The sequence below is a fragment of the Varanus komodoensis genome, unplaced genomic scaffold, assembly GCF_004798865.1.
Source record: "Varanus komodoensis strain SLA01 unplaced genomic scaffold, ASM479886v1 scaffold21, whole genome shotgun sequence".
Lineage (NCBI taxonomy): Eukaryota > Metazoa > Chordata > Lepidosauria > Squamata > Varanidae > Varanus > Varanus komodoensis.
The window spans coordinates 5,014,828-5,028,984 of NW_025335589.1; the positions used below are offsets into that span (position 1 = coordinate 5,014,828).

The window sequence follows — 14,157 nt, forward strand, 5'->3', positions numbered from 1 at the left end:
ATTATCCACAATTCAATGCTGCTTGGCTCCAGTTGTGGCTGCCTGGTGCCAATTGTAGCCAAGCAGCTATTTTACTCCCAAGGAAGCCACTCATAGGAAAATTATCGCTCGAACCCAAGGCAGGGACCTAGGCAATGTAGGCATCAGTGCTGGGGTCCTGCTAGTATGGGGCGGGGGGTTTCTGGCAGTTGCCTGAATATGCCAGGTGCTGATGTTCAGCCCAAGAACAACATCATTTACCTGTAACTTTATAGGCAAACAGAAAACCAAAGCACCTAGGCACGCTAATGCATATGGGACCAAAGCGTGCATTAATGTTTAATGTTTTTGCTTTTAAATTTTAGAAACTATGCTTTCTAAAACTGCTCTTCCTGCAATTGTCATTCTCTGCATCAATGATAAGACCACTATCAACTCTGTGAGTTTTAAATAGCTTATCTACATTCTCTAGTTTATCTTTAAACATACCTAGTTTACCTGCATTATCTCCCCCACTGCCATCCTGCTTTCATTCTTTCTGCAAGATACAATTAACATGCACTGCTGAAAGAGCTGGTGCTGTAATTTGTGGGTTCTTGAATCAGAAAGCTCTTAACTCTAATTTGGTCCATAAGGTTTCAGAATTTCAAAAAAGGAAGATCTGCCAGTATAATTGTGAACAACACAAATTGTTGTTGCAACTTGCTTGAGGCAGCCTGCAGAGCCATTTTCTACAGTGCAAGTCCTTTTCCTGAAATAGATTTTAGCATAATAGGTCTAAAATTTGTCTGGAATGATTTGTGTGTTTGTTCTGTATCCTGCCTTTTTTCTCTTCAAGAAACTCATGGGGGCTTACCTAATTATCCTGCTCCTCATCTATACAACAACAACCCTGTGAGGTAGGCTGGGCTGAGAATCTGCAACTGGCCCAAAGTGACACAGTTAGCTCGATGGCTGAGTGGGAACTAGCACTCAGGTCTCTCAAATCCCAGTCCTCCACTCAACCACTATACCACACTGGCTCCCAGTGAAGCCTAACAAAAATATCATATCTACCAGAATGAAACTACATAGCCTGTATTTACCAATTAACCAGAAGACAAATTGGTATAAGAGTTAGAACCAAACATTTCATGTTCTGTGAATCTAAAGCACACAGTATCCAGAGCTTGCCATCCTGTCAAATCCCAGACTGAACTCTGGAGTTCAGAGATGAGCTGAATAATTAACATATAATAACCTTCTTGGGTGGCTGTCTGTGTATGGAGTAGGGATTTTGCACTGAAGTGGTCCCACTCATAGCTGGATGGTTGGCTCCAGAAACTGGTGTTTAGAAGATACTGCTCAGGTCCTTCGAATCTCCAGTTATGGAGTTCCTTGGGCCAATTTTGTCCCCCATGCTACTTAGCATCTACATGAAACTTCTGAGTAGGGATATCTAGAGTTTTGGACTGTATTGTCACCAGTATGCTGAACATACAGCTCTATTTCTCCTTTTCTTTTTCAGTAGATGAGGCTAAGGGCGTGCTATAACAATGAACTGGACAAGGGCTTACAAACTGAAGCTGAGTCCAAACAAGACTGAGTTGCTGTTAGTAAGTCAATCCTCTGACCAGATGAAAGTTGCCCTCTCCTTGAAGGAGCAGGTTTGTAATAACTTGGACCCAAACATCTGAACATATACATTCCAACCTGCTTGCACTGGTTGGCTATATGCTGTTTTTAACCTATAAGTCCTACTCAGCTGGGACTGGAATATTTGATAGAATGCTTCTCCTATCTGCATTCTCCCCAGACACTTCTATTAAGATCTGGGGCCTGCCTCTGGCTGCCAATGACAAGGAAGGCTCACTTGATGGCAATTATAGCCTTTCCAGTGGCAGCCCTCCAATCATGGAACAAGCACACCAAGGAGGCCCACCTGGCACCAACTCTGCTGTCCTTTTGATGCCTGTTTAAGATTGTCCTCTATGAGGAGGCATTTAATTAGCTCTAAGTAATATATTGGAGTGATATGTCAGCTGTTCAACAGATTTTGTTGTTTTAATCTGTTACTATTGTAGTTGAGATAAAAACCTTCAGCATTACAACCAAGCCTATTCTGGACTACTTAACATCTGTTCATACATTGGACTTTATATCAATATGTTTTACTCTCTGTACAAGTCCTCAGCAACCTGGTGTTTTGCAGATGTTTTGGGTCTCATATATAATCAGGCCAAATCAGGAATAATCAGGCCAAATAATCAGGAATTTTGGCAGTTATAATCCAAAACATCTGGAGGGCACTGGTCTAATCTATGCTCTTTCACATCAAGCAGAAATACTGTAGATTCTACTATGCAGAATGAAGTAAATCCAGATTTGGTCATATTTAAACTAATGTCAACCCCATTGATTTCAGTGGGGCTATTCTAAGTGTGACTAATAACTAAGAGTGACTGAAGCCTGCCTAACAAACATAATGGTATTTCAGAGTTGTGATAAAAATAGAAATCTTAACATACAATACATTTTACTGATTCTTACTGAAGTCTCTTTGGAAATCAAAATCTGAATGAAACATTTCCCATGGCCATTCTTCTGCCTGAAGAAGTAGGGGGAAAGCTTTAAAAAGAAAGCTTAAGAATGCAGAGAATCTGCCTGCATATTTGTAAACAAATTCTAGATTATGCCACTCAAAATTTCAATTATTCTACTCACATGTTGCAGGCATTTCCCATTTCGCAACACTGTAAGTTAATCTTGCAGGCTAATAAAATATATGTATTCATTTTAACTGCAATCTTGATGGAAAGCACAGATCCGTAGTTTTATGATAAAATCCTTAATTCATTTTATAAGGCTATTACTGATAGCCTTACAATTCACTGATTAAACTCAACTGGTATATTGACTGATTAAAACTGTGCAGGGTTTTTGTTTCCAGATAGTCCTTGTAAAAAATAAAATGTCACTGAACAACAGATTATACTATTCCTTTTTGCTTATCCTAATATAACGCTTTATTACACACATTGCCAAATTTTCTCTCTACTTTTCTGGAGACCTGCCCAGTTTGTAAAGTCAAGCTGACACCCATCTGTTCCACAGTAGCAAGTCACATCCAGAAACAACTAGGAAGTCCTATCTGTTAGCTGTATAAAATATACCTAATTGGGTTGATTTGTGGTGGGTAAAAGCATGTTGATTCCTACATTAATTGTCACATTTGCTAAGAAACTAAGATATACCAAACAACTGCAAACATACTACAGGTGTTTAAAAAATTGTTATCAACTAAGCATGCAAACGTATTTAATGTTTTCTGAATCCTTTGAAGCTCTTAAGCTCAGCTTTTCAATTGCATTTTGATTCCTTAGATTTAAGATAGGTTCTAGTGAAAGTACTAAGAACTCTTTTGGCCTAAGAAACACACAAAAGCAATAAATATTTCCATTGCAACTACATATCAGATTGCAACTAGGCAGCTGATACCATTCTTCAGCTCTGCTTCTCTTTTAAATCTAGTAAGCTCATGTTTGGTATATGCATAGGAAACCACTTACTAGTTGGCCTGTATACATATTTGAGTGTGGAAGTACTGCTCTGATTATAGGTTACTAATTAATCAGTCAACCACAGTGAAACCACCTGCAAGTTAGCATGCAAGGAAGAGAAGACTGTGTCCCCAACCTCTCAAATTCTATATTTAACAAGCAAAATTGCAAGGGTAGCCAAAGGCATACTTTTGTCTGCAAAGTAGGGGACAAATTCATCAAAATGGGGAAAAATGGCTCAGCCTCTGTGAAAATGCAGTGTTGATTGACCAATCCATTAATCATCCAAAAGAGCTCCACAAGATGGCACTTTGCAGACACAATTACAGCAGTTAGGAAGAATATTACTCATTGCCATCTTTACTGTGGCAAAGGCTGTGACAGAAAATTTTTATACATCTATTATATAAGATGTGAGTCATCTGCCCTCCTACCTCAGAGCCTCAATAAGTCAGAGAAGTTTAAGCAGTGCCCCATGTTATATACTACCTGTGTGTATAGTTGACACAGTAGAGGCATAAGCTATTGACAACATGGTTCCAATAATGCATAAACTAAGTTCTCTAACTGATGCAGGCCCTGTTAATCTGACTTTTAGCCCAGCTAAATCCACTTCTTTCACAATGGTCAGCTGTCCCTGGGTAGATTCTGCTGAGCCTATGCAGTATTATATACAATCTGTAACAAATTAATTAAAACACCCCTTTGAGATTTATGCATAATACAGCTAATAGCACGGAATTCAAAATCCCAAGTTCTAAATGCCTGCAGGACTATTTTTTCCAAATCACTATTCTATTTGGTTTAATGAGCATTAAGAGAACTCAGGTAGATCCACTATTAACACATATATTTGATGTTTTATTTGGATCACCTTAAAGTTAGGTTAGAATTTAATGTATAACTGAAATAAAAGCTTTCCTTGGATCCTATCACAGTCTTATTTGATTGAATTAAGAACTTAGTAAATACAATTTACAAAATACAGTCCTCCGTCAGTTCCACTGACTCCCCATTGAAGTCTGGGCCCAATTCAAGGTGCTGGTTATCACCTACGAAGCCCTGAACAGCTTAGGTCCTGGTTACCTAAAGGAGCACCTATGTCCATATATGCCCTCCAGCCCGTTGAGATCGGTGGGGGAGGCCCTTCTCCAGGAAGGATATTAGGAGGGTGAGAACACAGAGGAGGGCTTTCTCTGTGGTGGCGCCCAACCTATGGAATGCGCTCCCCAGAGAGGTCCACCTGGTGCTGTTATTTGTTTTTTGGCACCAGGCCAAGACCTTTTTATTTAAATGCTATTTTAATTGTTAAGGTTTTATTTGTTGGTTTTAAACTGACCAGGCTGTTTCCACTATTTTATGTATTTTATTTATTCTATGATTTTTTTAAAAATTTATATGTGGGATTTTAATGATTGTAAGCTGCCCTGATGGGGGCGGCATATAAGCTGTCTAAATAAATAAATAAATTGACAATGAAATAGTAGTATATCTTTTCACTGAAGCACATATGATTTTCACTAAAAAATGGGAAAGTATTAGTGATTTTACTGAACTGTGAAGAAAACTCAGGACTGATTTATTGATATACAAGTGTTCATTTATTCATCATGGAATTATCTGATGTAGATCATGCTTCCCTCACTTTATAAATGGGGAAATACACATACTGTGGTTTAGACTAATTGCATGTGATGAATGCAGGGCTGCTGGATCTTAGAGCTCTTGGGACCAGCAATCTGTTGCACTATCTACTGCAGATTGGTAGTAGTCCAGTATACATTGGACTCCCTGACTCATCAATTTCTCGTTGCAGCTGGGCCACTGTGGGCAGGTTCATTCAAAAACATGTATTTAATTATCCTACTATAATCTTTGGTGCAATTGGTCCAGACAGGCAATGTCTCAGTTCATTAGGATACTACTGCATAGTACTCCATCATTACAGTCTCTTTTTAAGAAGCTGTAAATTGTGACTTTGCTTCAGCTGACCACAGATCCCCTTTAATGCCTTTTTAGTGAAGTTAAACCCAGAAGTTACTTGCTCCCAGAACCAGAATTCATCTTCAATTCTCTTTTTAGTGCTACACAACAAAATATGTATTCAATGCTATACGGATGCATATTAAAACAGAAAAGAACAGAACAAACCTACAAACTAGAAAAAAGTAGCACATCTACAGAAAAACATGTCAATTTGTAGATGCAATTGCTAGGTGTAGATATAATGTTGCCAATCTCTCTACAATGTTTAAGAGAGAGCAAAGTGTCATAACCTTTGCATTTCTTCTCTATTCCTTTCTCCACTATAAATTCCTGTCCTTGCCAGTTTTAGCCATGGTCCAGAAGTGATCTATGCACAAATGCAAACTATGGTTAACTCTTACTTGGTTAGTGTTACTGCAGATTTAATACCAGGTGAATAGCATTATTGCAGATGCAACACTAAATCATGATTAAAGCAGACAAGGTAAGGAAGCCAGGAATTCACCTCAAAAGGCAGAGGATGGATTGAGAGGCAGCATGCAAACCCACAGCCTTAATCATGTTATCAGGTGGGAACCATTGAGCAGCATCCCGTTTGGCACTAGTGCAAATGTAAATTATGAAGCACTACTGCAACAAAAATAGTGTTTGCTAGTGTGATAAGTGCTGACACAAATCAGTTACACTGTAGCATTTGCTGATAGGCTATGTTTTCCTTAAAAAAAACGACCCATAATGCTAGCAAACATTATTGCCATGGTGCTATATGTTGCTTACCACAGCAGAATGAAATTTAGGTGAGTGTTAGTGCTGCACAGGATCCTGATTAGTACATCTACACTGGGTTGCTAAAAGATGGAACTAAAATGAAATAGAATATATTCACTGGTCTGAATGTAGTGTGAAGTATCAAATAATTAACTGAAGTTTTGTGAACAAGCAGCAGGACTTGAGATGTGCTCCTCATTAGTGTTGAATAGATTTATTTCTCCTATTTATTTCTGCTTTGTATTAGGATCAGTGCATGAATGAACACATTTTATTTATTTATTTATTTATTAAAACATTTTTATGCCGCCCCATTCGCCGAAGCCTCGGGGCGGCTTACAAATGTAAAACTATTTTCATATTAATGTGCATTTTAAAATATTTGAAAGAACTGCAGTTGAAGAAATATTTATATGCACATTATTGAAAGCATTCTATGCAAAAATATGTTTTATATACATTTTACTCTAAAATGCACAAACTTGAATTCATTTACCTTATAACACACAATGTAAATAATTTTTTTGAAGAAAAAGCTGTTTACTACATCACAAAATTTAAAGAATTCAGAATATGGACCGGATCAATCCATTTCAAAGTGCAGACTGAAGAAAATCCCTCAGTAGTCCTTTATCTGAGTAATCTGTAGTAATTTTGAGTTACAAACCACAGCCAACCAGCAGCCATTAACTCTTACAGATTTTTTGATTTGACATGAATTGAGATCAAAAGAAATATACCCACCTCAGGCTAAGAGTCAATTGTTTCTCCTTTGATTTCACCAACTCGCCTACTTTAAATGTAGCACAACCCAGGAAGCTTCTCTAGAAATCCAAATGGAGTAAAAGAGGGGAAAGGATGAATGAGGTGTGGGAGGTGAAGAACACCTTCATTAGATTCATAAGTTTTAATGGTTTCTTTTTCAATCCCATGCCGGCAAACCTTCCCTTGGTAGCAAGGAAGAAATATTAAATAGGCAACAATTCTCTTGATCCATTGCCCTGCAGGATGCCTTCACAGATCAGTGGCACTATTATCAATAATATCTTGAGCTGAGGCAGGAATCTCTTTTTCATCAAAAACAAACAGAATGACAACCTGACAAATAGCACACTGAAAACATACAGCTGTAAGAAAAGGTAGGGGTGTGTGTTATTTTGTTTGTAGCATGAGGCTTTATTCTTCTTATTCATGCAACTTTTATATCACACATATTGTTAAATCTGCAGAATTTTATGGCTATTGTTCTTGCTGCAATAATTTTTCAAACCTGGAGGCACTATCATCCTTATTTGTCCAATAAGAGCATATTTGCTTTCCAGAGCTATTTTTATGTAGCACTTAGAACATGATATAAATAGCAATGCTACATTTTACCAATTCATCACACTGTTTGGGACATTTGTTTCTTTCGTTCTATCCCAGGAAAGCCAACTGAACTCTAGTGAAGATAGAGGGAAATATATTTGTTCTATATTGATAACACTAATGTTGATCTACACTTTACTGTTCCTCTGTGCCAATGGTAGCCATTTGCATTATTGTTCAGTGTGAAAAGCCAAACATCGATTTTTCTTTCTCTCCATATTTTTCACTGTCTCTTTTAAAAAAACTCTAACAATGTTTTATCTTCAAAACATCCTTTAATATCAAAATATTTTTATTTCTTTGATTGCAAGACCCATGGTTTAACATAGATTCTCTCACAGATTCCCTATGGACTAACCCACAGGCACAGAATTTTGTGCCTCCTTTCCATCATAGCCTGACTATACAGTCAATTTATATGTGCCATGGGCACTCCCATGTTATGTAACAGCTTTCTTGATTGCCCTTTCTGAGGAAGTTTGCCCCTCCCCTTTGCAAGAGTCCTGCATGATCCTACAGGATATATTTCTCTGGACCATGCATCAAAAGCTGCCACCAGCTCTATTATACAATAATAATTACTATCAGGAAGGAGTTTTCTCTAACAAGGATTTTGAGACATGTATGCTAGATTCTCTGGAGGTCAGGAAATGCCCATAACTTCATCTATACCCATAAGGGCAATAATGGTTCTCAAGCATTAAGCTTCTGCCTGCTTTCAAAATTTTAATACCAAAAGGTTTTTTTTAACTGATAACACACAGTAGAAAAACAGGAAAAACACAGGCAGTTTTAAAAAAGAAATCAGTCAGTAAAATAAAGGTAACTTCTATAACTGGCTTTCCTAGGTGATAGCTCAAGCCAGCCCTACAATAAATTTCTTCAGATGGGCAGAATGTGAAATTTTTCCACAGGTAACCAAGGCTTTTTCCAAAGGGATCCTTGCAGAGAAGAGGTTTAGTATCTGGGTCACTGGCCCAGTCAGTTTGGATGACACTGAACGAATTTAAAACAGTAATTTGGGATCTGCTAGAGTTAGCCAGACTCTCCTGGTCAGTTGCAGTGATGGTTATTAACTCTGATGCTAGAATTCACTTAATATGCTAAAAAGAGTTCCCTACTGAGGTTTATTATAAGATGGAAGAGTCTAGTCTGGTAGAGTTTTACCACTTCAAATATATGGATAAGTTATTAAGATAAAGGAAGGTAAATGCCATGGTAAGAGACCATTATTTTTGCATCTGACAAGCACTTCTGTCAAGCAGATTCTGGACAGAAGACCTATGCAGGCATTACCAACCATGCAGTCTTAATTGTGCTATCCACAGCTTTGCATGTCTCAAACCCTACCCCCCTGGAGGAAGATCAAAAGAGAGCAGCCTGCCCTACTTATGTAGGTTTAGCTCTCCTCATTGTGCAGGTTTCTAAATCACAGCACTGGGGAATAGGAAATCTAAATGCATGGAGCCCTCTTATGCTCCTTCCAGCTCCCAACTTATGGATGGTGAAGGGCAGAGCCCAGATGTGTGATGCACAGAAACAATGAAGAATAAGAGCAGGGCCAGCATGTGAGTCCTTGCTCTCTTTCTCATGTACAGAAGGAGTAGAAAGCCTGGTGACTTCCACATGTTTTCAACTCCAAGTCCCATATAGCTGGGACAGGGAAATTCAGTTCTCTGTTCGGCCCATGAAGGCTCTTTCTGTAGCTCTTACTACAAGCCCCGCTGCCTGTAGGCTACTGGACAAAGGAAGTCCTGCTGTTATTTCTGAACCCTGATGGCAAGGCTTCCTCTCAGAAAGCTGCTCCCCACCTCACCAGTTGGGACTGGAAACTGTACTTGAAGTACTTAACCCACCCTGTGCCCTCCCCACTGGGGTGTAAGGGTCAGGGCAGCAAAGCCTCCTAGAACAAACTAGTGCCCGGAGGACTGTTCCTCCAGCTGGAAGTTCAGCTGGGGTAGCCATGTCCATGCATGTGCATATAAGGACAAGTCCTCAACTGAGGTGATGGCAAGGGAAGTGCTCACCCACCATGTCCCTGATATGATGCACTAGACTGCCACACCTGATGGAGAGGTTAACACTGAAATCCCCATCCAGAGAGCTTCAGCAACCGGGCAATTCAAAATGTAATTAATTAATTTGAACTATGAAGGAACATTTTCTAGGGTTGGCAGTGGGCAGGCCACTGTAAGGGAGGCTCAGAGGGCAGCAACGGCGGGGGTGGGGTAGGCTCTCAGTGACAGACCCCCAATAGTAAAATGAACTCTATTCTGAGGGCATCCTTTCAGGGCAGGTTATAATGGCCTTCTATGCTGAGGCACTTAAAAACATGCACATAAATTTAATGGATTGAGGGGAATACCTATCCCAGGTGTTTTACAGGCTGCCTTTTGTATCATAGCAGTTTTTTGTTTTAGCAGTTCTTAAATAGTTTTGAAATCTTTATATTTTGGATTTTTAAAATGATTTTTCATTGCATCATCTACTTTATGACTTGCTGTTACCCGCCTAGAGACCTTCAGCTACTGGGCAGTACTGGGCAGTATAGAAATGAATTAAGAAGAAGAAAACCAAAAGTTCTGTGCATGCTTGTCCATTCTCCTTACAGATGCATGTTTATAGATGACGTATTATACCCAAAGTGAATCAAGACGTGCTTTTCCATTATAGTCTCTCTCTTCATAAATCACTGAGCTTGCCTTATCTCATTTCATTTTCCATTTGATAAGCAGCTCCTTCTTAGCCTAGAGCTAGTAGAGCTTGTAACTGGGCTGCTCACTCTCAAATAGGTTGTTATTAATATTTATTTTTATTGTGCACCACAAAAACAACCAAACCACACTATCAGAGAAGAGAGAGAGAGAAAAAAGAATAGAATAAAATAAACAATTACAATGTCTGAATAACATTTTTAAAAGATCAGTAACAGAAGCTGCATACATATATAATTATATTATCCCTATATATTAGTATATAACTGAACATAAAATATCATTTAAAATAATTTAATAAAATATGCTTCAATAAAAGCACCTCAAATATCCATGTATTTATTCATTTGTAAATTAGGTCCAAACACCACACATTCAAAAATTGAATGTTTCATTAAATCATCTCAAATTGGTTGTGCAATAGAAGCAAAAATAATGAAGCATGCTCATGATACCTCTGTTATTACATTTTGTAATGTCACATTCATATACTAATTTATAAAATAATGGCATACTTTTTAATAGCCCTCAGTTTGCACCATGATTTTATCTCAATAATATTGTTAAACAAGTCACTATAACTTCTGTTTTACAGCCTGTGAATGAATAGTGATGTTGGTTTGGATCCTGAGACCCATGAGATAGAAGAAGCCCATAGCTGGGAACTTTCCATTCCTTTCTCTCATATGGATCCTCACTGGGGCCTCTACTGGATTGGATGTAATGTGGAGCAATGTCAGGTTCTGCTTGGGAAAGGCAAAATGCAAGAAAATCATCCAGAGGCACCTTCCATGAATGAAGCTCCACTCACGCAAGGCATTTCTGCAGATTTTTATTTATTTATTTATTTATTTATTTATTTATTTATTTATTTAAAGTTTTTGTATGCCGTCCCCTTGCTATATAGCCTCGGGAAGGCGCACAGAAATAAATAAATATAATACAATACAGTTAAAACCCGGAAACAACCTGGCTGCACAATTAAAACCTATAAATATTAAACATGGTTAAAATATTGTTTGAATAAAAAGGTCTTAGCCTTTTAAATAAAAATAAATTTTGACCAATTTCTTCTTCTCTAGCAGCCTTTTCTTTTCTATCCCACAGGGGATGGGGCTCTGCCCACTCTTAGATATAATTTTTGGAGCCTGCACAGGGGACTGCAGTAAAGAAGAAGGAACATGACAAGCCACTTATTCTTGCACAGGTTGTGGAATCCAAGCCGCCAAAATTTTAATAGCATTTTTCTTTTACAAAAAACTGTATGGTGTTTAAAACATTTCATGTGCATCATCTTTTTTTTTTAATTCAGAGGTGCACAGAGTGCAGCCAGAGTGTTCTGATTTCCTTCCAGCAATTCACCTTCCCCACCCTGAATGCACTCTTGAAGTTGTGACCCTACTGCACTTCTATCACTATCAATCACCAACCTCCTCTCATTCCTGTGTGTGTGCCTGGGCGGGACCACTGACCTCCAGTCAGCATCACATACGCCCCTTTCAATTCAAATCTTACAACAAACCTGTAATGCAGATCAGTATTATTATCCCCAAACTGTGGATTGTGATAAGAGATTAAGGTTGAGAAAGACTGACTTGGCCTGCTCAGGAGTCTCTTATCTATTACAGACACTAGGTCTTACTTAAGGAGGAACTTAAACAGAGGGTGATATTGATGTTTTTGCCTTTTTCTTGGATATTACAGATGTAAGGCAGCAGTGATGCATACCGATCTGGTACAGCACCAAAGAGGTAACATGTTAAGAAAATGCATTCTTACAGCACTCCTCCTGGAAGCATACAGTTCCACCTTCCCAGGTCTCAAATCATGAAGTGTCTCTGGAGGAGGCATGGAGAAGAAATACTTACAGAAGGAAGAAGGGTAACAGCAAATGGCTTCTGCGTTAGCTTTACCATAATGTGACCCATGATATAAGGTAGCTATTATGCAGGAAAAGCTAGTGTGTTGTGAATACAGGACCACAGCACAGAAAGGAAGCACGCTGAGAAAATAGGGAATTTTGACCCCCAGACTTTACCCTTCAGCCACCAACTACTTTCATTACAAGTGACCAGATAAAACCCTCTTAATCTACCCTGATGAATTTTGGGACTCCTGAATCATGACTGGTAAGATTTAGGCAAAAGTAATTCATGTGACCTTTTTTCACTGTGATAAAAATGATTATATATTGAGTTCTGTAGACAGGTAGATATTTTGCACAACTTCTGCTTAGAAAGGAATCTCATAAATATCTATGCCATAATGATAAGCTCCAAGAAGTCTACACCTATTCCGTTTTAATTTCTAAAAGGTATTTTATACATTCAGCATTGAACTTAACTGACTTACTGCAATATCTGTCCTTGGATCTTTGTTTTCTGACAGGATGCTGGTGCGAACCTAGAAAGGAAGAAAAAAAAAAAAAAGGTTGTTCATGTCCTGAATAACCCAGTACTTGTAGCGGGATATGCTTCCTATAACATTCTATATTTTTTCCAGATATCATTTTCAAATGCTAATCATTTTTTTTCAGTAAGCTGGGATTCCAATCTATTTGCAAAGCAACAGGTTAGATGTTCTGAAATTCACCTGATATTACATTGTCAGTATTCTGAAAATGGCAGGGCCATCCATCTTTAAAATGTAGAAACTATGCCCAAATTCTCACCTAGTGTATGAGATTGTTCCACTTAGTAGCACAGCTTATAGTAAACATTTAATCCCCTGAGATTTGATGTGATTCTATCCACAGCAAGGGCACATACAAGCCTGACTCTACATATGCCATAGCCAGTCTGTGGGCAATCCATCTCTGTCCACAGGGACCACAATTCTCAGAGGCCCAGGCTGGCCACCACTCCCTTGCTTTCAGCATGTGAAACCAGGACTGTTCAATAAATGTTAAACAACTGAATGACAAAGTATCAAAGACTGTCTACTAACAGGATTCAAATTAACATCTGGTTTTGCTATGTAGTAACTTGCTGTCCACTGTGTCTATAATCTTCTTTAAAATCACTGCAAGAACTTTTCCTTTGGTTCTTAATTTTCAGAGAACCATGTATGCATATCAATAGCTAACAGTGATTAATAGTAAAAGCAAACAAGTTACATCTTGAACTGCACAAGTTGTTTTAATCATTTCCTACCTCTTAGGTTTTTCATTTCTATGCAGGTAATTCCTAGGAGCAAATCTGCAGATTACTTTAAGGACCATATTAACCCTAATCCTAACTACACACCCACTAACTGAACATAACAAGACCCAGTATTGGAAAGCTTCACACACCACCTATGTCTGCACTGGAGTTTTTCTGAGAATTTTTCACACAGCAGCTAGAACTCCCTCCATGTTTGCAAACTTTCTCAAGGAACTCAGGGAAGGCAGTATTTTACAGGTGATGAGCACTTTTCCTTTGATAAGTGGGATATAAATAAATATCATAAACATTAGAACTCTTCTCATCTTCTATCCTTACTTTTTCCCCTCAAAAAAATTCCTTCCCAACTTTCTTTCACCACTCAATCTCCCACACCTTTTACATCTACCTGCTTCATTGCTTTCTCTGCCCTCCCCTTGAAACTACTCCTGATTTGAAACTACTCACATTTTTTTCTGGGCATTATTACTACTTACTTATTACTTGCTTATTTACAAAGTACATCTTTATTTAATATTGAATGTGCTTTATCACTTAATATGAGGGCATCATTCATTTTAAAATAATGAATATGAGATAGACATATAACATAAATAAATACAATCTCAAAAAGGGTACCATCCAGCAGACATATATAAA

The 14,157-nt window shown here is 38.2% G+C and overlaps 1 protein-coding gene across 12 annotated transcripts in view; it reads right to left on the reverse strand.

The window, feature by feature from the left end:
• Positions 1 to 14,157, reverse strand: part of INPP4B (inositol polyphosphate-4-phosphatase type II B) — a 307,638-nt gene that overhangs the window by 124,660 nt on the left and 168,821 nt on the right. For 11 of the 12 annotated variants that reach the window (XM_044430729.1, XM_044430730.1, XM_044430724.1 and 8 more), the window contains 2 exons: positions 12,707 to 12,757; positions 7,017 to 7,096 (listed from right to left, as the gene is read on the reverse strand). In XM_044430729.1, the coding sequence (XP_044286664.1) occupies positions 7,017 to 7,096; positions 12,707 to 12,757 (131 nt within the window). The remainder of the gene's footprint in view (positions 1 to 7,016; positions 7,097 to 12,706; positions 12,758 to 14,157) is intronic. The other variant, XM_044430734.1, reaches the window with a different exon arrangement.